The 23800-nt window shown below is 38.6% G+C and overlaps 3 protein-coding genes across 4 annotated transcripts; 1 reads left to right on the top strand and 2 right to left on the bottom strand.

The window, feature by feature from the left end:
- Positions 1–3976: 3976 nt before the first annotated feature.
- Positions 3977–5106, bottom strand: LOC140927087 (adenosine receptor A2b-like). Its single transcript, XM_073376747.1, has one exon. The coding sequence runs from the start codon at positions 4935–4937 to the stop codon at positions 3999–4001; it is 939 nt and encodes a 312-aa protein (XP_073232848.1). The 5' UTR covers positions 4938–5106; the 3' UTR covers positions 3977–3998.
- Positions 5107–8046: 2940 nt separating this feature from the next.
- Positions 8047–10628, top strand: LOC140927086 (UDP-glucuronosyltransferase 2C1-like). Its single transcript, XM_073376746.1, has one exon. The coding sequence runs from the start codon at positions 8079–8081 to the stop codon at positions 9636–9638; it is 1560 nt and encodes a 519-aa protein (XP_073232847.1). The 5' UTR covers positions 8047–8078; the 3' UTR covers positions 9639–10628.
- Positions 10629–11373: 745 nt separating this feature from the next.
- On the bottom strand, positions 11374–23477 carry LOC140928798 (uncharacterized). Of its 2 annotated transcripts, XM_073378577.1 has the most exons (12): positions 23188–23477; positions 20576–20872; positions 19097–19455; positions 18397–18558; positions 17423–17535; positions 16680–16745; positions 15217–15405; positions 14122–14163; positions 13819–13901; positions 12875–12969; positions 11957–12011; positions 11375–11718 (listed from the first exon to the last, which is right to left on the bottom strand). In XM_073378577.1, exons 1-12 carry the CDS (start codon positions 23327–23329, stop codon positions 11585–11587), a joined length of 1737 nt encoding a protein of 578 aa, XP_073234678.1. In that variant the 5' UTR covers positions 23330–23477; the 3' UTR covers positions 11375–11584. The 2 variants fall into 2 exon arrangements, with proteins under 2 accessions (XP_073234679.1, XP_073234678.1); XM_073378578.1 differs by lacking the exon at positions 11957–12011 and having other exon boundaries at positions 11374–11718.
- Positions 23478–23800: the final 323 nt, after the last annotated feature.

Genomic DNA, 23800 nt, shown 5'->3' with positions numbered 1-23800 from the left:
ACCGTAGCGGAAGTGAATAAATAGGAGTGAGGACTGGGATCCACTTAGTCGGAATTAAATATTCAGGAGTGAGGACTGGGATTTAGTTCACCAAACCCTTTCGGCCAACCGCTCCAGCACGATGTTCAGGATGTTCGATGGGTTTGATGTGTGTGCACGACTCCGGTACTGCCGGTATAGTATGAACATGGCCTAAAGATACTCAGACCAGTGAGAAGCCCACTATGCACCATCTCCGTGCTCCACAAAGCAGTTGTCTCTGGCGAGACTGGTATCTAGCCATTATTTGTGTGTTCTCGGGGTTGAGGCGGAGATTAAGGTTAGCGGTTGAACGGCGCAAGATCAAACGGGAACGATTTTCGTTCCCATAACTACCCGTGTGATTCCACTTCAAGAATGAAATAGATGATAACTGGTTATTATCAGGAGGCTCCTGTTATTATACAACTATCCCCCGAAGGGTAGGTGAGTAGCCAAGGATATTCCGAGTTACGGGAGCCAATCAGAAGGCGCAAAAATTGCTATTCACTGATTTGGTAAATACTAAAAGTCTATGGTTTCTGCACGTTACTGCTGTCGGGATAATATTGGGATTAAATGGCTAAGGGGGTATACTGTAAAATAACTGTTCGAAAATATTGCCTACAAATTTCCAAAGCTCTAGAAAGGCTGAAAACTTCTGCATAACCGTTTAATTCGTCTAAGATATTTGGAGGTTTTGCATTAAACTATTTACGATTTTCGAAGGTTTGCACGATGTTTTTCACATTTTATCACCAAGATATTGTGATTTTTGTTAAAAAAGGTCTCCTGATCATGAAAATTTCGGTATTTAATTTCAAGATATCCTCTATGAATCTTGTAATGAAAGTTCGGCCACTCTTACCCAGTTTTAGCCTCATTATTCCGAGTTGCCTATGATTAGCCTGTTCCAGGCGTTCAGATGGTGGGGAGCGAGCGAAAAATTAGTTGGGCGCGGGCGAAAAATTGACGAGGGACCCCACTATCTGAACGCCTGGAACAGGCTAGCCTATTATATACGGTTCTGGTCATGTGATCCGAGAGAGCCTCCTGCACCTTTCGTCTCTGATACGTCACCAAAGTGCATTGACCGAGAAGGCCTTGGAAGACTCCGTACAGGGAGTAGGCAACGGCCATAACGATGTCGACATACAATAGACCACTTTACAGTTGTCGGCTTAGTTTCCTGACCTTTGAGTGGACGTGAGGTTGACCTTGTTTTGATACAAACCTCTTTCCTTTTCTTATGAAAAGTATGCTTAAAAAATACGTAGTTAGCATAAGAAAAACCTAATTTCATGATAAAAAAAGCAGGAAGGGTTGTATCAAAACAAGGTCAACCTGAGCCTCGTTTTTCAGTAAGTGTAAAATGGGCTATTTCGGATGAGACGAAAAAGCCACCTAAAACTTTCGAGACCTCCGATGAAAGTTCCCCTAAAAAATCCTAACAGCCTAGCTTTTTATTCCTGAGTGGACTAAACTCAAAAAAAAACATATGGCGTTCTCGGCCATACGAAGACGAAATAACTGATTTTCTAATCAAAACTGAACGGAGGGAATGAAAAAAACAAGACAAAACAACAACAACGACAAAACATCTGTTGATATCCTGAAACTGTGTGGAGAAAAAGGCCAAAATTTGAAGAAAGTCTACGAGGATGTAACATGTTAAGAACTCGGAAATGTTTCCAAAGAAATTACCGAACTTAGCTTTTGTATGATGTAAAGAATTATGCAGATCTCGGAGGATGTTATCCATCTCGGCCTTCTGCCTCGGCGGATAACGGATAATTCTTGATCATATCATATGAAAGCTGAATTCAGTAATTGTTAAATAACCACTGAATGGTCGCTGAGAAGGAAATAACTCATAAAAACATGTTAATCGTGTGTTATGGGCCATTAACACACTCCAATGAGCTGCCAGAAATTTGGCATAGGGTGCCGAGTTTGTTAAAGTGTAATAAAAAGGTTAGGATTTTAAATTTAAAAAAAGGTGATGCGTCGGTAGGGGGGAGTGAAAGACCAACATTTTGTTGTGATGAGTTGAAATGACAAGACACATTTACCTCTGTAGTATCAAAAAATTTTACCGAACCAAAATCAAAATGGAAATGACAAAAACAGTAAATAAATATAGCACTAAGTCTTTGTCAGAGCGATAACATAGGGATAGCCCCCGAAACGTCAGGTTTTTAATCTGTGTGCTGTGGATATTAAATGTGATTTATCAACTGTTAAAAGCAAGTTATTGTTGTTAAAGTGGTTTTGACAATAAATAAATAAAAGGGGAAATGACTGCAGCTCCCCGCCCCCACTTTCTGGTTTGCTAATACTTGCTGTTGTCAGGTATAACCTGTATGATTGGCTGCAACAAAGAAAGTAATAATCGCTTCTCTCGAATATTTACCTATTTGCTTTGCCCTTCAAAAAACTCTTGGTTTGAATTAGAAGTCATATCAAATTTTAGCAGATTATGGCCACCGCCTTGTCTTATTGTTTTACTGAACTGGACGAAAAAATGGATTTGCCCAAATTTGCTCCTCACAAATAAATATGTCGCAAAAATGTAGAAACTGTGGAGCAAATCTGAGGAAAAGACGGCAATGGCCACATTTACCTACCAAAAAAGACGGGGTTGTAAATACGGAGGTAAATATGGAAATCAAGGTCCTTACCCCAGATTTACTCCTCAGTTTTTACAATTTTCAATTTTTTTCGTCCAGTGTGCACTCTTTTAAGGAAGCATTCCTTTTTTTGAAGGTAAAGGGGAGATGGGAGAGAAGGGATCGCTATGACAATGAATGTAAAACACTGATTCCAGCTCTCGCTTTATATTTTTGGTTTCAAAATGTGACCCTCCCCTACAACGAACTTCTAATTAGGATCGCGGCTAGGGTTTTAGGCATAATATAAGGAATACTGTTTTTTTTTTTTTTTTTAAATTGAGCTACCGGTAACGAATTTCACCTTGAAAGAATTGATTTGGGCAGTAAGGAATACCACATTTTCTTTTTACGGTTTGGATATGTTGAGAACAATTGGGGTAAATTTATAGGGTATATTGGCAAAATGTGTTCGTGTATAAGGTATATTACCAGCCCCCTCATCCACCCTGTGTAATTCAGAGCTGAGGCTGATGAACCAAGACAAAAAGTTCGTGATTTTATCTAATTTTTGATTTAAGACTTTTAAGCCTACGCAGGTTTTTTTTAACATTATATTGATATTACCTTGACACACAGAAGGAGTATCCAAACCTTTTTGACGTTTTCTAGCCATTCGAATATTCAATAAAATATTTCCGGTCAAGGAAAAGAGTTATTGGTTTTTTCCCCGAATTTGAAATTTGCAGGTCCTAAATTTTGTTGCTAATGTTTTAGGAAACTCCAGGGAATCTGATTTGTTGTTTCATTTGCGAGGTCAGAAAACAACGCTAGCCGGTTTTTCTATATCCAACTGCGTGCAATAGTTACGGCTGACAGCTCAAAATTGAACCCTTTGTTGAAGAAAAGCTAATCTGTTGACCAGCCAAATTTGGTTAAAATTGAACAAATGTCATTAAGGTGTAACTCTCCAAAACGCCCTCTTTCAGTCCAAAGTAGAATTGGCAAAAACACGCAGCGACCGAAATAATGGTTCATTACACTCAAGCATCATTCCTAAACCTCTATATCCCATTTTTTCCAGCCAAATATTGCTGCATGTTTGTTCCTAACGTTTTAGGCATAAATCATGATAAGAAAGGATGACATGTGCCCTAGAAATATTAAAAGCTTTTTGTATGCTTTTGACCCCCCCAAAACCCCGATGTCATAGAAACTTATGTGTACTTAGTACCCGGCTTGTAGTCAAAACCAGCCTTAACTTCTTCTAAAACACGGTTCGGACCCAATGAAACATTATAATAATAAAATTTTCAAAGTAAAAAGGATATAATTTATTTACTCAAATGAAATTTCAGTCAGTTAATTTTTTCATTCTCTATGGTTGCGGCCCCTTCGGAAAATGTTTCGCAAAGTTTCTACCATAGCGCGGCGAATATGTCGCATCTTCCAACAATACACGACAGGATTGAGAGTTGAGTTAAGGAAGGTTATCGTCAATGATATATTATACAAACCCTTCATTATAATATGTGGTCCAATTCCAATAACTATAGCCAGTAAACTGAACGCGTGAGGTAAGTAACAGACCAAAAACACCGCATAAACGTAGAACGTACCAACGGCGTACTTCCTACTAGCAAAACTGATTTCGTCATCATTAGGCCCGTCTTGGTGAATTTGATTCTGTCGTCGAATCTGAAAATTATGACGCCTGACAATAATATAAATCTTGAAGTAAAGCAAAGAAGTAACGGCGAGACAGATTGCAGCAGCAATTGAAAATGTCAAAGCGAAAACGTTTGGGTCGATCCATAAAAATATCAGCGATAGGATCGCGCTAAGAATCCACAAGGAGGCGACACCAGCAACAACTCGCGTCTGTGTTACAAGCTCTTGATACCTGAGATGAAGATAAATTGCCATGTATCTATCAAGACTTATAGCCATAACTCCAAATAATGACGCTGAAGTAAAAAAGATAATTACAAAAGTAAAAATTGTATACGTGGTACACCCAAGGTTGTCGTTTCGAAGTGATTTCGACAGCAATACAACAAAAAAAGGCTGGCTGAACAAACCGATACCAAGATCAGAGATGGCCAGACTCAGAAGAATGGTTTTCAGTGATGCTGATAAAAAGGAGGTTTTCTTTACAGCATGGATTGCAAGACAGTTTAAAACTGCTGTCGAGTACGACAAAATTCCGTTTAAGATGCAGTTAACTATAAACAAAGAAAGAAGGTACTCTACGTCGCTGTGGCAGGGCAGAAACCGAAGAAGCTCTCTGCAGAACAAATCCTTTGACATCTCTAAAACTTGTACGTAAAAGAAGTAGTCGTTTGAAAAGTGCAAGAAATAGTTCTCCAAATAGGTTCAAGCTTCTAGTCGGAGTAGAGCCACACTGATAAAAACGCCCTCTTATCAGGAGAAATACTATCTAAACTGATCTTTCCTGATCACTCGCCTGAATTAAGAAAATAAGCGCCGGAGAATATTTGAATCAGAAAGGCTGAATGTAAAGCGCAGCATGAGAAATAAACTATGATATTATGAATTTTCAAATTGTTTATTTATTTTTTTACGCCAGTTGTCTTCCATTTTAGCCTATCCGACGTGGCTATTTGATACTGAGCCCTAAGGGCTTGGCAGGGTTTCTTTGGCGCGAAATGTCAACATTGTTCAATCGTGGTCGAAAATGGTTTTTTGGTTGGCCATTAGTCAACGTTCTAATTGTCAGTCGTTAATCCCTAAGCGCCCTAACTACACGTGTTTAATGACTTACCACTGAAATAAATTATTGAAATCCTTCCAAATATTACGAGAAGAACACACTATTTTTGTTTTTCCTCAAATCGGTCTGCTTGGGTAAATATTCAATTTCCGTTTCAAAGATCATTATGCTAGTTCTTATATTACGTGCTTCGTTTAATTGGCTCTTCATGTGCGCCCTCCCCCAACCTTTTTTTTTTTTGTTACGTTTTCATTTCCCTTATTTTTAAAATAAATTTTACTGTTTGTTTACCGAGTTCCTTGGTCTTTAAGGGCAAAATAATGGCTTCAGAGCTCTTTAGGCGATGCCGAAACCGAGCTTACAGTACTATTTATAAATCTGCGTAAAAATTGATTACCATAATTTCAAGTAAGATTCGTGGTCAATGTTTCAGTCATATCATTTTCAAGTAAGCGAATTAAGGTCAATAGCAATTCTAGTTCCTACATGCATAATCAATAAAACATAAGCGTCGTCCTGGAAGTTGAATTCGGGGTTTTTCTTGACTATTTTGAAAAATAAAAAGAAATAAACGAACTATTAGAAGCCGTAATGGCTACGAGCTTAAAAAGGATAAACTGCGGGGAAAAGAGACGGTTGTCTTTGCGATTCAAACGCTTTTGAAGTTACCTTCGAAAGACCTAATCTAATCTAATCTAATCTAAAGGTCTAATTCGGGAACTATAAGAAATTCGGGGCAGGGTTTACAAAAGCGAGCAATGCAGCATGGGTTTCCTCGGATCCGGGGGGCACCATCTTATTTGGCCTATACGGGTATATGCCGATGAAAAGCTGTTCGTCAGGATTCAAGACCCCGGCTACCCAAACTTCCGTTGGGTGCTCCCCCCCCCGGCCTTGCACCTCCTCGCACTTTCTCGTCGTTTCACTCAGAGGTTTCAGAGACGGGCTAAGCTAACCAAGACAGATCGGTATAAACTGCGCATGACATTTTTGGGAAGGTTACTGACTTGCTACTGTTAGTAGGCAGAGGAACTTTTCAGCTTTCTCCTAATATAAGGCAGACAATGCCAACTCGTTTCCTTTTCAACAATTTGTTAGTAAATATTCAAGTTATGTCTTTTTCAACCATTTAAAAGGTACGATTTATTTATGCAGAAACCTACTCAGAAAACCACTTAAAATTTGTCACATTGGTTTCTTTTCTAATCATTTTTTTATCCTTATCATCATCATTGTTAACATTCGTAATATGACAAAATTGGCCCTATCAAAAAAAAAGCCGACGTTTACAATCTATCTTCACGATTGTGACGCTTGGTAGCCGATTTACACAAACCACTCGGGTGGCCTCTTGTGCAAAAATATAAAACTATAAAATTTGACGTGATGGGAAAACGACCCGCTAAAATGCATATCCTAGACTGCTTGCAGTCCGTCTTTTCTCTTAAAATCCGTCTAGTTCTTATCTCATCCAGCTCAATTGCAAACCACGACGTTATTATTACAATAAGCGATCCTCGTTTCTCGCGGCTCGCGGCTTTGCCGCTCGTGTGCTTAGGTTTCGCGTGCAGCAACTTTGCAAAGAAAAATAAGAGACTGCTCGCAGTCTATGCATATCCAAATCAACTGAACAGACTAAAAAGAGTAGCGGAAAATTTCACCCCCTTAAGTCACAGGCCATGTTTTTTGAAGCTCCACAAATAAAGTGGCGCGAACTATTTGATTTTCCAACCACAACTTTTGGATTTCCCATCTAATAAGCACCATGTAGACTACGAGCAGTCTCTCTTTTTTCTGTAGTCCGTCGAGCAAAACGCGAGACACGCCCTCGTTTCGCGCGTCTCGCGGCTTCGCCGTTTTGCCCATGTAAGTGGTAAACAACCACGATTCAGGAATGAAATTGTACCAGTCCTAAATTTTGCTTACCATTTGCCCACACCGTGAACCAACCGCGATTTGTCCATCAACCTTAGTCTCCAGCCGGCTAGCCATATGGTGTTTCGATGTGCTTGCGGTACTCCCCATCCCCTATAAGGCGTGTCTCGCACTCTACGTCCGCCTTGTGTTCGCCTGAAAAACAGCGAAAAATAGCGCTTATTCTGAAGGCTGAATCAAAGGCAGAGGTTGAAATTGCGTTGCCAAGATCACAAGAGGAATTTCTCCTTTGGGCTCTTTGCGCGCGCAGTCTCTTTTGTTACGAAGCCCTAACAACGCCTGCGGGGGAGGCTATCTGTTTTAGCGACCATTGTCATTGAAACGGCAGTTCTGGAGAAGCTTAATAATCTTAACAGTTAGTTTGAGTGGCAGTGAATATCTGTTACTAGCCTATTTACTTCCGCCGCCTCCCCGAAAGGGCAAATGCAAAATAACATCGACCTAATTAAGGGCCTGTTTACATGGAGTGGGGGACTCCGGTCTAGTGGGGTTGGTTTCTCTTGTTTGACACAAAACAAAAGAAACCTACCCCACTAAACCGGAGTCCCCCACTCCATGTAAACAGGGTCTTAGGGCGGTTTTTGCTAGCCCGCGGGACTGAGAAACCCCGACAACCCTTGTTTTCACGAAAACCGCTGGACACAAAACCTCCCTTGGGTCGCAGTTACTTGTCACAACCCCCGATTTGCGTGACATTGCTGCGTGTCGTTGCGTGATTTTCTTACACGATTATCGCAGGCGCAAGTCAAGCCCACGCGGAAGGAACAAATATCAGCTGTACCATGAGGAAAGTAATTTTGTTTGTTTGTGTAGCCTTTATACTACTTCCTTGTGATGACAGCAAAGCTGTAGGTACTCACATCATCGGGATACCGGGCACAGGAATAAGCAACAGTTTTGTATACGTAAAAATCGGTCGAGAACTCGCGAAACGAGGTTACAAATACACCCTTGTTGTTCCTACTTGGCAAGAACAGGAACTAAAAGAAACGGGAGCATACTTGGGCTGGCTTCAAGTTAAATCTTATGTCAGTGCAATCTCAGGAAGAGATCTAGAAAAACTCATCTTAAAAGAAGTAGAAGGAAGATTAGGTATCGCTGAAAGAATTGAGTTTTGGAGATCTGCTTGTGAGAGTTTGCTGCAACATAATGAGCTTTTGAACAGCCTGAAGGAAGTTGATTTGGTTGTCTGCGAGATCACAAGCATATGCTGTGCGATTGTAGCGGATCTTCTCAAAGTAAATCGTGTAGATTTGACTCCTAGTGGATTTATCGACCCTTATCTGAGTTTTATTCATAACTTTCCTTCCCCTGTTGCGTATGTTCCACATGGAACTGTTAAACTTCCCAAGAGGTTACAATTTCTTCACAGAGTCCAAAATGTAATGCTTTACATTCTCGGGTATGTAATGCATAAATTTGCCTTTATTCCGCCCTTTGAGGACCTCTGGAGATCTTACGCGAAAGACAGTAAATTTACAAGTCTCGAGGAGGTTTTCAGGGCGACTGGTTTGCTTCTAATTCCGAATGACTTTGCAATGGATTTTCCCAGACCCTTTGGAGCCCATGTGAAAATAGTTGGACCACTTCTTCCAGACCCACCTAAACCGCTTCCCCTGAAAACAGAATGTTTCATAACTCAGGGAAATTTTAAAGAGTTAGTGCTGGTTTCACTTGGAACAGTTATCTCAAACTTCACATCACACTTTGTGGATACCATTGCAGAAGGTCTTGCTAGGGTACCCGCCAAGGTCATCTGGAAACATAAGGGCAAACAACCTCAATATGTCAGTGAAAACGTCAAGATTGTGCCATGGATGAGGCAAAACGACCTCTTAGGCTTTGCCTATACAAAAGTGTTTTTGACGCATGGAGGGTTAAACAGCATTCTTGAAAGTGCGTATCATGGAACACCCATGGTTGTGCTACCCCTCTTTGGAGATCAACCAGCCAATGCCATGAAAGTTTTTGAAGCAGGGATGGGTGTTATACTGGAGGCTCGAGATTTGACACCAGTCCAGATAACAGATGTTATAACTGAAGTTCTTAGAAATCCTAAGTACAAGGAAAATGCGATGAAGGTTTCAAAACTGATGCGTCACAGACGCATCAGTCCAACAGAGGAGGCGTGTGATTGGATAGAATATGGGTTACATCATAATGCAGGGTTACATTTAAGAAGTGAGGCTGATAATTTATCCTTCATTCAGTTATATCTCTTGGATGTGTTGTTTCTCATGATTGTTGTCCTAATTGGTCTTGTGGCTTTGTTCTACTTTACTTTGAAGTATTGTTTTGTTGGTGTGGCACAAATTTTATTTAAAAAGACAAAAGCTGAATAACATTCCAATTTAATTTTAAACCTGTCAGAGATAAGGTTGTGTAGATATATTTTTTAAAAAGGTTTTTAAATTCTTTGTAAGTAAACAGGTTAATACTGGTTTTATCCTGTTTGGTTTAAGGTATTTAAATATTTTAATATATGTAGCTAAATTTCAATAATTATTGTATTTTAGGATTTCATTTTGAAATTGAATGTAAGGCCTATGCCAAACGTGAAACGTTTCATGAGATGAACTAAACTCTAATTTGCGTCAACCTAAGTTAAGGTCCTCTGTTGGGTCAGACGTTGAACTTAGGATGTGTCAAGCCAATCAACAAATTCAGCTCAATTTTAATAAACTGTCTCCTGCACGAGGCTAAATATACATTATCGTACAAATTTTTGATTTGTTAGTTTAGTTTTTTGCATGTGAGGATTGACGTTTGCCTCAGAAATATCTTCAGATGTTCTGTCCATCAGGAGCGGACGGATAGAATGTGTTGGATGTTCCCAACTCATTTTGATGAACTTGACTGAGCCAGATGTCGAACTTTTCATGAACTTAACTCACTAAGTTTGGTTCATGTCATGAAAAGTTCGACATTTGGCCTGGGCCTAAGGAGCATTTGAAACCATTAATTGTTGAATTTTCACACAAAATTTTGTTCAGGGATCTTTAATTTTGAGTTTTTTTTTTGCATCCAGAAAATTCATGACGGTTCCACAAAATAAAGGACTGTAGAAGGCTGCACTCAACTGGCCATCTACTAAAAGAGCTATGCTACAGGGGAGTGTAATAACTTAAGAAACTAATTATTAAGTAATAGCAACAATGATGATGATGATGTTAATTATTAAAATAGTAAAAACAATGATGATAATATTAATAGATATTTATCTTTATAATAAACAAATTCCTTATCATCATGCCTTGTGTCTTTTTAAGAAGATTTGTGCTTAAGTTTCCTCAGACATCTGAGGACTGCCTAATAAATATGTGTTGAATGGATACTTCCAAGGTGATGATAAAAATCTCTTTGCATTATTTTTATGAAGTTAGAATGTAAACTATGGGTGCTTTGAATATTGTGCCAAAATTTTCGAAGCTTTGGTTGAGAAATAAATGGAATGCTTTGGTCTGAATGGAAATTCACCGCCTCCAGAGGTGGTCCTCTTTGACCGGCCAGTCTGGTCTGACCGAAATTTGTTGCTCCATTTCCAGAAATTGGGAGAGGGGGGAGGGGGCTCTACTGCTTGCTTGAGAGCTCAAATAGAGTGCTAGCCTGTTCACAGACCCTGTATTTTCCCTTCAGAGATCACTAAGTGTGTGTGAGAATATAAAAGCCACAGGGGCTTTATTGACTCCAAAAAAAGAAAAAGAAAAGAAAAGCGTCTGTGGACAGGTTAAAAGAGTGCTTGCTTATGCAGCAAAATGTGCACTGAACAGGATAATTTTGTCAATAGAAAAATGAGTTAAAAGGACCTGTAATCCTTAGTACTCCATATTCTTTTTCTGCTACTTATATAATAGTACAAAGTTAAATCATACCTGAAGTACTGTAACACTTTTTGTGAACAATTATTATGTTTCAGGCTATGAATCTAAATGAACATGAACAAACATAAAAAACTCTTTCTTTATTAATTTTTTTTCACATAATTTTTTTTTCCTGTTAATTCACCAAGGCAGTGAATTACGGTTTTCATATCTCTTATATACAATGAATCATGACATGTAGAAACTCGGTATATTTTGAGTGATCTGTAAAATATGTCTGCATTCCTTACTCTAAGAGCTTGAAACAGAGTGGAATCAAAAGCAAAACAAAGATCTGTAATGCCCAATCCAAAGAAAAAATAGACTCTGCTGAGCTTGCTAGTTGTCTAAAATAAAGGCATGACACATGGTCTCATGTTCCTCTGATATGCTCAAACGGCCATTTTGAGTAGATGCAATATTAAATTTCATGTTTCCAAACTGTTTTGTAGCACTTCACTGGGATTACTATTGTCTGTACTTGCCACATCAACATCATCATCGATTTCTTCTCTGTCATCTTTAGGGGTAAACAACTCCACTTCAATAGGATTGCGAACACCTGTAAGAGAAATTTTTTGATATTAATTATTAAACAAATACTTCATGATCATCAATATGAATATTAATATGCCAACTTGTTTTAAGAAGCATGGTCACAAGACATGGCAAACGCAAAGATTTTTTTTGCAGCCACATCTCTGTATACTGAAGGTTTTATGTTCATGCCTGTGTTCTTAAATGTTCTCTAACAACTCAGAAGTTTAGGAAACAGCTACCATCCTTCTAATTTTACTTACGAAGAGCTTTTTCTACCAAACTTCTGTGTAGCTTTTCTTCTCGCTTGAATTTGGCCTGAAAATGTAAATAGACAATCAGTGAAAAAGCCAAATGATGTTGTGGAGGAACAAAAAATTTGCAAAACTCTCGGCAGCCTGCGCAATGCGTGCAGACTGGTTATCACCAATTCTCAACCTACTGTACAATCCCCTGGTAGTCAATAACAAAATCTTTTTCATAGAAATTAAGATCCTAATTAAGAATCTTATTTTCCTAAATCACCAATAACTAACCCCAAAATAATAAAGAAAAGCCTTTTTACCAGACCTAAAAAAATCTAGGTCCTTATTTACTTATAGGTTTTGACTGTATCTGTATTTGAACAACGTTGAAATTAGTACCATCCATGTAGTGTTAAATCTACTTGGGAGTGTGCCAAGTAGCTTGAACTTTGCCTGAGAGGTGACAGAGGTACAAATTAATGATATTTAAAAAACCCCTAGCATGCACCGTGAAATTTCAACAAGTTATTGAGTACAAAGATTATTACAGGTTTTGGAACAAAAAAGAGCTCTGAAGATGGCCTGCCAACGTAGACATATTTTGCTCCTAAAATTTTTTTTGGATGCAAATGGTAGGGGATTTATTAGATAAGCTTCAAAAATCTTCCATGAAGGGAACAGTGATCTAGACATTTTTAGCAGCCTTCAAGCTATCAAAAATTCTGGCTAATATATTGGCTTCTTTGAACAGATGTTTTCCAAAAATCAGTTGTTCGGTGCCCCTGACCACTCAGATATAGCTGACTGTACTTAAGGGCTACGTTGGACGAAACATGTACTAACAATGTGGCCATTTTTTTTTGTTTCTTTACATACTAACTTGATATAACCCCCATTCAAGTACAGCGTTTGAACAAGATGAACTATAGAACAAACCTTGAGTTCTTTTCTTATTCTGTTAGGAAAAAGTGGCAGCATCAAGCCAAAGTCAGTTCCCACTTGACTTAATGCTTTGTAGAACTTCTGTGTCTCTGCAAGAAGAAACAGTGGCTCTTGAAGATTTTCACGTTGTAGTGTGAGACGTGGGACTGAAAATGGCTGTGTTGTTTGGCATATTTACTGGTTTCTATTCAGTTTGAAGGGTTTAAATGTGAAAAGGTTTTCATGAAGGATATAAAGGCAGTTAGTCATGTCAAATTTTCTCAGGCATCCAGATCCTCCGTCCAAGAGTCTAACCATGTGTTGCTTGTTGGACTGAGAGTTTTCAGGGACAAAAGTTCTTTTCAAGGCCTTCTGCACCCCAAAACCACACAAATATTAACATTATGAACGGGTTTAAAGGAGATCTGCTTAATAAAATTAAGTATAAAACCACTTGAAAATCTACAGTTGGCAACAAAATTGTTGAGTTATTGTACTCAAATAGGATAACTTCAGAGAGCAAAAGAATCTGCACCCCTGCCCTGCCCCCCTGCATTCAAAGTTGGGGTGTTTGTTGTTTTCTATGGGTAGCTCGAACAGCAGCACAACATTGCATGGAGGGGATGGGGGAAGAAAAGCTATATTTCCTCCTTTTGAAGTCAATAAAATATAAAAAAAAAAAAAAAAACAGTTAATAGGGCGAAGTGTCCCAACTCATTTTTTTTGTCGCCAATAATTGTAGAAACATTGTATGACAAGCACCAGGTTATCAAGGACTTTCGGAGCTCTACATTAAAAATTTAAAATTCAACGGCTTTTATATGGACTTAAATATGTGAGGATTTTGAATTTCAAAAATTAAAAATAAAGACTTTAAACAAGCTTTTCCCTGTGTAACCTCAACAGAGATCTTCTATCTATTGGCTGATTTCTACTTAATTTTACAGAACTGATCATACCTTCAAGTGACCATCTTCCAACCTTTCTTGGTTTCAAGTATGAAAGGTAGTTAACTTCATCTGCATCTTCATACACAATTTCACTACGACAAAGCAAGATTGTTATTACTAATAAAATAGAATCTAAGTGACTGCGTAACTTTACAACTGACTTTTTAATTCCTTTCAACTGAGATAACGGTGAACTTGGCCTATGGGTACAGGGTCCTCTACTGGATGTGCTGCTTAAAATTAAGAAACAAGCAAGAATTCAAGAAACAGCTGGTTCAACCATCTTAGAGAACAATAATTCTCACAACTCACCGTTCAGCAAGGTTTTCCTCAGGTGCCTTAGGAATCAAAAGACTGCAACACAACAGAAGTTTGTTACTAAAGCTACCTGCTAATGGATGAAACAGCTCCCAACATTGTTGGCCCAACAATGCTGGGAGTTGTTGCGTCTGTTTGCAAGTGGCTAAACATTTGACCGGTTTCAACTTTGCGCAACACTTACCAACAACACACAACAACATACAACAGCATGTGCAAAGGATGCAACAAACATATCCTGTAACATTACTGTTCTAGATGTCAGATCATCAATACTAATGTTTATTTACCATAATAATCTATACAATGATGTAAATGCTATGCACGCATGCAGTGATTGGTCGTTGCCCATGATCTGTTAGAGTACAGATACGTGGATGACATCATAGGAAACTTGCTTTCTTTGTTTTGTTTAACAGGGCATGTGGTTTTGAAAATGTTTGTAGATTATTTCAGATTAAGCAAGTGAAAGCCTCGAAAAAAGTCTAGCATGAGCTAAACTCTTGTAGGAGAAGCTTTTCAGAGGAGTTCTTGACAACGTGAGAATGCCTAAACTGCAAGAAATCTTCAAAAGAGTTGCCATTGTGTGTCATCACTACAAGAGACTTGCTGTTTTGCAAGGTGTTTTCACTATTATTCTACTTTGAGTAAGAAAAGGCAATGAAAAACTTTTCACGGAAAATATATATAAAAGAAGGATAAAAACAAAAAAAGCTGAGACAAAAAGTAGTGTTTGGGAATTAAAAAACGCCTAAACTAGCACAGACCCTCAAACAGGTAAGGCAGTACGTGGCAGGTATGGGCAGTGGGTCTGTCCAGTAATAGATCACAGAAGTTGTCAAAATGTGGTGAAAACATCAGCGACACACTCTCCTGCCACTTCTTTGTTGTTACCACATTTTGACATCATCTGTGATCGATTACTGAACAGATGCTCGGCAACATGAAATCTATTTGTTAAACATCAGAATCTCTGAAACAGCTACAGAGAGGCTAAAATTCTTATTGGGAACTGCAGAAAGAGTAATTAAATCAACAGTTTTTTTTTTCAATTTCAGAAAACAAAGCAATTTTACAGTTGGCTGGCACCTTTCTTCATCCACAATTATGTTTCCATCAGCATCAAGCTTGACACGTGGGGCTACAGTAGTACTTGCATCAGCTTCATCAACTCCCTGCACCTCTTTGCTGTTTTGTTGTTGATTTGTTCTCGTTGGTGACTCACTGTCAGCTTCTTGATTGTTTGCAGTACTAGTTTCTCCCACTGGCTCTTTATTTCTGAAATGGACCGATGATACAGTGACTCTCAGTTTCAAATATTTTAAAGAAAATTCTTATAGAAGTCATAAATTATTAAATAATAGACCCTTCCAGGTTTTTGTAAAAAGTTTTGATGAGGATTGTTTGGTGAAAATCTGTTGACACCGCTGAAAAAAGTGACTAAAATGCTAGTAAACTTGCCAGGTTTTAAAGTGATGCATCTAAAGGAAGCGAAGATACATTCTATAACCCCAAAGTCGCAAAAATTGTACAGACGTTTGTAAGGTGGGGAGCAAGTTGTTATTTTAATTATTTTGGTATGACCTAAAACTTATTTATGGTTATGAGTTTTGTGATGAAGTCTGTTGAAATTAGCACAGCTACCACTTTATGCTTCATTGCTTGGTAGCAAAGAGTTAGTGGTGAAACTGTGGTTTCTTTATCACTCAATCAAGAGACTGGACTGCTGGGGGCACTACATAATGCAAACCAATTTGCTTTTTTCAATCAAGTGAGCAGGGTGAATGACTTGCACACATCACAGGTCGTCACTAAGATTTCAAGTTGCCGGATAAATACAACAGGTGGGGAATCAAACAGCTCGGGATTTCTTTTGGTTCTACTTTTCTTCTTTTTTCCGATGAAAGTAGCCAGGGACCAAATTCATCGAAGCCGAGGGAAATCCCCGTCCCCGGCTCCTAATGACAGACCTGTCATCAGCTGTCAGAGATTTTATTGCTCTTTTTGCTTTTTCCTAAATTATGCATCCACAAGTTGTGCAAGTTTTATGATGTATAATACCTCAAAAACCTACAAAATTCACAATTAATGGGCTTGATTGTCCCTAACGCAGGAGTGTTGTGCAAAGTTTTATCATTCTCACATGACATTATAATCTCGCAGTGTATCTAACTTAAGATCACAATCTTTTTAGCAGGATAACAACAATAGGGTGGGTGTGGAATCAAGTCTTAAATTCTCTACGGGCTTTCCTTTCTGCTTCATATTTTCCTGTCTCGTTACACATTCTTGACCTCTATTTTGCCCTTTCTTCCACTACAGAGCCTTGCACTGATGTATATATAGCAAAGACAATCCCAAATTAAAGTGTGTATGTCAATCCCTTGAAATGTTTGCACTGCAGGTATATCACTAGTTCGGATAACTTTTTTTTGGTTTATATTTTATTTTATTCCCAACTGGGAAATCAACCTTACCATTTTGGAATCAACTTTTAACCTGAATAATTTCATTATTTTTTACCTTGTTGAACTACTTTATATTAAGCTCACTTTGAATTTCCTTTGCTGCTTTTTCTTTTCTCATCATTTTTCTTTTTTCTTCCTGCTGCAGTTGAACTACAAACAAAAAAGAATAGAAAATAGTCACATATGGTAAATACATATTGGAATAAAGTGATAACTTAATTGCAATATTTCTACATCTCAGTAGGCTTTCCTGCTATTGACCTAACAAATGGAACTCTACACTGTACATGTTTAGTTGACCTTTCCCCAACTCAGCTTAAACTACTAAAACAGAACCTTCAGCAAGCCATTTTGTTACCAGCTTGAATAAGATATCTGCAAGTGCCTTTTCTATCCAAGGCAAGCTTGGATAGTATCATGAGCCAAATTTTCAAGTTTGCTTTTTGGTGTTACAAACAGGGCTTGAAAAACTTGAGTCTCATCTTGTTCTCAGGGGCATAGCTGCCTACATGCCAACATTAAGAATGTGCATACAGTGGAGGCTCTCCTAATGAACACTCTCAAAAGCAGACAGCTCTACTTAAAGCTGCCTCCACAAAACCCCGTTTTTGTCCACTCCCATACAAACTCTGTATTTCTACATTCTCATAAGTGAACAGCTCTTGTTACCAACATCCTTTTTGCTTCCCAAGAGTGTCCACTTACGAGAGCTTCCACAGGAAAGATGTTGTACATAAACAAAAAAAAATGCAGATTTTACTCCCTGAGGATCTACACAATCTGTTCTTTATATTCATTTTATGCCAGAACACGACTGACTGATTTACCTCATAGGGTTAGTCTTAGGATTGAAGTAAATTAAGTGTTGCATGGTCATCTGACTGGGATCTGAAGGTTCTTTCGGTTTAGGAGGCTTGCTACCTCGTTTCCTCTTCAAACCCTGAAATATACAGTAGAAATTTTCAGTTTGTCAGTAACTTCAGCACTCAAGAATTATTTTGATGGTACAGTTGAGAGGGGAGTTGCTTTCCTTATAAATAGAGTATTAGTCATCTGGTATAGTTGTAAAAATTTCAAGCTGCTGGATAAATGTAATATTAATATCAGGGGATCTGAAAATCTAGGAATCAAAGGTCTTTTGGTTCTAGTTTCCTTTTGTTTCCAATGAAAGTAGCCAGGAATCATGCTCATGGTCTAGGACTGCAGAGCTATGGGGCTGGGTGGGCTATACATTGTAGCACCACCAAAAGTTTCACCAGGAAGTTCTCTTTTGCATTTGCAGAAATACTTCTAATCTTTGGGTTCAGAACAAACACAATTTTGTTTGTTAAATGTACATTTTTATGCAGGACGGTGACGGAATTTGACAAAATTTTCACATGATTGATAGGAATGAATTTGTTTCTTGTGATTTTAGAAGCTCTAAATTTCATATCTTCCTGGGTAAACTAGCCCGAGAAAACAGCCAACATTTCACGATGCCAACACTGGTTTCCCTGCAAAAATGACATCTGAGAAATGAGCACAGAAATTCCATAATCAAGGCTGCTGCCTAACAGGCTCCCGGTCGCAAGAGGTGCCTATGATGTACTCAAAAGTAAATAGCCACCCTCTCACGAGACACGAATTATGTCGCGTGCTACGCAATTCTCATAGCGTGCGATGGCCCAAAAACTGTAAGTATCATTGCCAAAATTCTTGAGTGTTTTCAAGAATCAATGATAAAGATTTACCATGACTACTCCAAAGGGTTTTGTATCAAGATTAAATATAAAATTTGCATGTACAGCTTTTGTTATACCTTCCTTTTGTTATCCTCTTCCTCCTCTTCAATATCGTCCTTTTCATGGTCAGCTAAGTCAACACCACCAGGGGACTCCCCATTATCTGCTGTATTTTCTTCCTGGGGCAAACTCTGCAAACGTTTGTTCCTGCTTGCAGTGCACTCTACTGGACTTTGTTCCTTCAAATAATTAAACATGGACCATAAGTACTTTCTATCAACTAGGAGCAAAAACTGAGAACTGACACTCTAGTGATGCTCCCCACTTTGAGCTGAGCACAATCCCCTACATGGGGTTAGTATAGATATTTTCTGGGATTACACAATGTGATATATTCAGAGAAAAGCTCTAACAGCTGGAAGATTGTTTTAGCAACTAGGGAAACAGGGAAAGGAAAGCATTCATTGCCCTATTTTAAGTGCCATAATGCTGTGACACATCAAAATAATTTTTTGACTAGTCACCGCAGCTTCATTTTGGGAGCAGGATTTGTTTAAAATGTCCCAATTACAGCTTACATACTATAGGTGCACAAAATATTTCTTTCTTTTTGTTTGTTTGGTTAAAAACAGATAACAAAAGTGTAAGAGAAAAGAAATAGAAGTTTGTGCATTTCCAGATTCAAATAAATAACTATAACTGCAAAAATGTCCAAAAAAACCCCATCAAAATGAAAACTTTAAAAAGTGCTTTAATGTTGTCCTTACATGTACTTACACTGACATGCCCAATATCTTTTTCAGTAGTAGAAATTTCTTCACATCTTGCTACAACAATCTTCTCAACATTTTCCTTGGAGACAGAAGAATGTCTCCTCCTTGAAGCTGATCCCAGGTTGGGTAAAACTCGCTTACGGCGTGGTAATGATGATGGTGCTCCACTCTCATTTCCACTGTCACAGGTTGTGTTTTTATTTTGTGATTGTGACGGTTTTATTACTGGTTGATCTGCTACAGGCTGAGATCTTTGTTCAGAGTTTGTAACCGAGGGGCTGACCACTGTTGTACATCTGGAGTTAGCTTGTTGACTTCTCTCTTTTAGGGAGGATGACCTTGAGATTTCCTCAGTAGTTGAATCTGGTAGAAGATCAAACCTTAATAATTATCATACTTATAGATAGGCCAGGTCTAGAGTACCCCCCAAGGTTCACTTAATGAGGCCCTCTTTGGCTGGTTAGGTCCCAAGTCTAGAATTTCAAAACCTGTTGTTTCACATATTGAGGGGAACCATGTCCTTATCAGCATTTTAGTTTCAATGCATCTCTATGTCATTTGTTGCCATTTCATTTGTCTCATCAGGGTGCAAACAAAGTAATTTTTACAGCTTGCCATTTGGGCAAGCTGAAGCTAGCAATTTACTAGCCCAAACGTCATTTCAACTAGCCCCCCAAATTTTTTGATAAGCAGAATAGATTTCACGGTTCTTCTGTAAGATGAATTCCTCAAAATACTTCACTTACCAGTCAGGCAAGTTAAGAACAGAATTCACTAGCCTGATAGCAAAATCCACTAGCGCCGGGCTATCGGACACTACTTTCTTTGCACGCCGCTCATATTGCCATTTCAAGGCCATATAGCTTGTTGGAATTTTAACTTAAATGTAACAGGGCATCATCAAGGAGAGAGCTTGCTCACAGGCTATAAAAGACACTGAACAATACCCAAACCATTTATACTTTAACGGTGACGATTGCTGCCTAGCAGTTACGATCACACTTTAACATCAACGATTAGTAATATTTTGCAGTTACGATCGCAGTCTAACATCTAACATTAGTTATTTTGCACTAACGACTGCAGTTTAACACCAACAATTAGTGATTTTGCACTTTAGATTGCAGTTTAACACCAACCATAAGTAATTCTGCACTAACGATTTTAGATTTACACCAGCCATTCGTAACTTTGGCACAAATGGCTGTCCATATCCACAACACCAAGGAACACCCCCCTAAATTTAAAATGAGTTGCTCTAATGACTAACATATGTAGTAACTCTGTATTGGAGTACGATTGTCTGACCAGGCATGACATAGAATAGTATACAAGATAGAAAGATGTATAAATAATATTTACAGTGATATAGAAGATGGTAAGATTACAGCCAAACCAACTTACTAAGTTCTGTAATCTCACAGTTTTAGTTCATCATTGTTAAAATATTTTTCATTGAAAGAAAAACATCATTACTGTCTACCTTCTTCACTGAATAATGATGGCTTGTCTACATTATTGGATGATTTATGGACTTTTGAGGCTGACGAATTTGCTTCCTTTTGGTCTGCAGCTGCAGGTCTAACCCCAGTTGTTACTTTATCTTTGCTGGCATTATTTGTTCGAGAACGAGCCACTGGCACAACTGCTGGCTTGATGCGTGATCTTCTTGATGAGCCAGCTGCAGATACTGAGGGTGTAGAAGGTGTTTTACAAAGTGCTGTTTTATCTTGCTCTTGTTCAGATGTGACCATTGCCTCTGTTGCAGTATCAACCGTACCTGCATTAAAGTTAAATCTTTAAAACTGATTGTAAAATATTATTATTTTAATAATTATATTTAATCTGAGTCAGAGGACCTCCCTGAAAACCACTCAATGTGATGGGAGCTTCCTCTAAAAAGATTATTATTATTATTAACCAAATAAAATAAATAACTACTCCCAAATTATTATCCCAATACTTATCCCCAAAGCTCTCTTTAAGATGTTTTGTGAGTATCTTGTGCGACACTCTTCTTAAATTCTTCTTACATCCTTTAGTTCTTACGTTTATGTTTATGCCAATTTAATGATAAAAATGTTTTCAGGATTTATAATTATCTATATATTTATTTCCAGATTTCCGCTGTATACATAGGCGCATGTGTGCACATGCATGCTACATTCCTGGTAGTAGAAATAGCTGATAGGTTTCTGGGCCAAGCTTTATATGGATAACATTTTGTTGCTGACAAAACAATGCCAAAGGAAATTTTTTTTGTCTACTTTTGAAGGAAACTTCTATTTGCTTTAATCATAATATAGTTTGACAACTTTTTCATAGGAGGCCAGTCCGGTATTGTAATATTTCAACCCCTCTCACATTTTGTTCATTTTTAAAAGTGACCCCCCAAAATCAAGCCTCTTAGAAAATTTATTACTGTACCCCTCCTCCAACCACCCTCCCCCCCCCCCCACCCCTGGGATGTAATAAACGATCGGTCCCTAAGCAGAGGAAAGAAAAAGGAAGATAGATAAACATAAATGACACAAGAAGATAATAATATTACTTGATCAATCAAACTTGATTGACTGCTGTTCTGCTTGGATCTATCAATGATTTTATTTGAGTAGTTTTTGTGGTTGCTTTTTTTGCTGTTACTAGAACGTCCAACTAGAAAGCTCTTGCTAGTTTGGAGACCCCACACAAATGTACAACAATGGGCTATTGCATTTAATATCTGTACCCCCCAGGTTGAGGACTTACATTTTCTTCTTACCCCTGAAGATTGGCTAAAAAATTGCATTCACCTGTGAATTGCACCGCACTAGCCTTTAAATTTTATTTTTTACTTTTTCTCCTTTCAATATTGTATTTAATTTTATAATTATGAAATTTTTGTACAGCACTTTTGATCACATCTGGAAAGAGTGCTATAGAAATTTTGGATCTTGTTTACTGTGGGTAATGTTGACTAAGATATCGGTCGACAAACCGGTCGATATAGCGGTCGATATAGTGGTCAACAGTCGGTCGACAGTCGGCCGATAGTTGGTCGATAGTCGGTCGATAGTTGGTCGATAGTCGGTCGATAGTGAGATAGACTATCGGCCAAGTATCGGCCGATATTTCGTCGAGACACCTCGACTTACTATCGGTCATATGTCGGTGATATATCAGTCAACTGTCGGTGGTATATCAGTCAACTGTCAGTGGTATATCGGTGAACTGTCGCTGGTATATCAGTCAACTGTCGGTGGTATATCGGTCAACTATCGTTCGAATATCAGTCGTGTGTTAATTTATCAGGTGAGTCCAATGGCTTTTTTTTTAAGCAAAGACGTCATTAATTACTGTTATCATGCGATGGGAGAACATGTGGCAGTGCGAGGCGCGATTATTCTATGAAGCCAACCGAAGAGCACTGGGAACTAAGGACATGGTAACCTTTTTTTTTCCAGTTTGTATCATCACCGATCGTCTGATTTTTAGCTGTTAAACAGAACCTGTCTCAGCCTAAGTTGAATCTGCTGCTCCTGTGGTCCCGCAGTCGAAGAATACTTAACGAAGGACGAGTGAAACGACTGCTCCCGCAGTCCCGAAGTGGACGAATAATGAATAGGAAAAGGCAGTTCATGACATGCTTTAAGAGTGAGGAATACACATCTTTTATTAACGGGCTTTGACCTGCTTCATCACGCCAAGTTCTCGTTTGTGCTAAGTGTCGACCGACTATCGACCAAGTGTCGACCGCTATATCGACCGCTATGTCAACCGATATCTCGGTCGACATTACCCACAGTAAACGAGATCCAAAATTTTTATTAAGAATTTCGTGAAAATTAAAGCTTCACCCCCAAAGAATTCCATATTTTTGTACTCTACCCCAAAGGAAATTCTCAATTTTTATAATTCAACCCTGAAGAATTCCATGGTTCCTCAACCGAGGGGGGGGGGGGGGGGGGTGCGGATATTAAATGCAATAGCCCAATAGTCATAGAAGTCATAGAATATTGAATTGAATTGAAGTACATTATTATTCTAGGGTTGTTTCGTGTCTCCTTAAAGCATTGTCCCTATCTATTGCTATAAAACGCATTTCAAAAAAAATACCTTCCTTGGCCTCTGGCGTTTCCTCTGAAAGCCTCGTACCTGATGATGAAGAGTTATTGAAAGAAGCATTTTCACCGGCACTTACGTCCGTGTGACGACCACTTCGAGCGTTTGGAAGAGTTGGTTTGAAGCGCTTTCGCATTTTACAGAGACACAGAATAGTTCAAAACTAAGCTTAGAGATGAAACTCTGCTTTGGCAGTCTTCATTGAAATAGTGCACATTGAGCTGAATTTGCTTACCAAAGCAAAATTTTCAAAAAATGTCCAAACTCTTCAACATTGTCTTCCACACTTCCTCTTGAGGGAAGTAAGTGCTTCATGTATGAGACACTCTGGTAAAAAGTTCCAAAACGTCCTCCCCAGAGAACTGGGACGAACAATGGCGGCGAAAAGACGCTTACTGGGGTTCTCCGCAATTTCTTCTGATCTCTGAGGTCCCCGTAACGGCAAATGGCCGAATTCATGACTGAACTATTCGAAAAAAGGAGAAAAAGGATATCGACCAGTTCAGTCAACTCAACCTCCTCACCTAACAACAAAAAATCTCCGAAAATCTATCCCGACCGACGCAGAAATACAGGGGCACCCATCGAGAATATAGTTTAAAACCGC

The sequence above is a fragment of the Porites lutea genome, chromosome 2, assembly GCF_958299795.1.
Source record: "Porites lutea chromosome 2, jaPorLute2.1, whole genome shotgun sequence".
Lineage (NCBI taxonomy): Eukaryota > Metazoa > Cnidaria > Anthozoa > Scleractinia > Poritidae > Porites > Porites lutea.
This window is presented reverse-complemented; position numbering and strand designations above follow the sequence as displayed.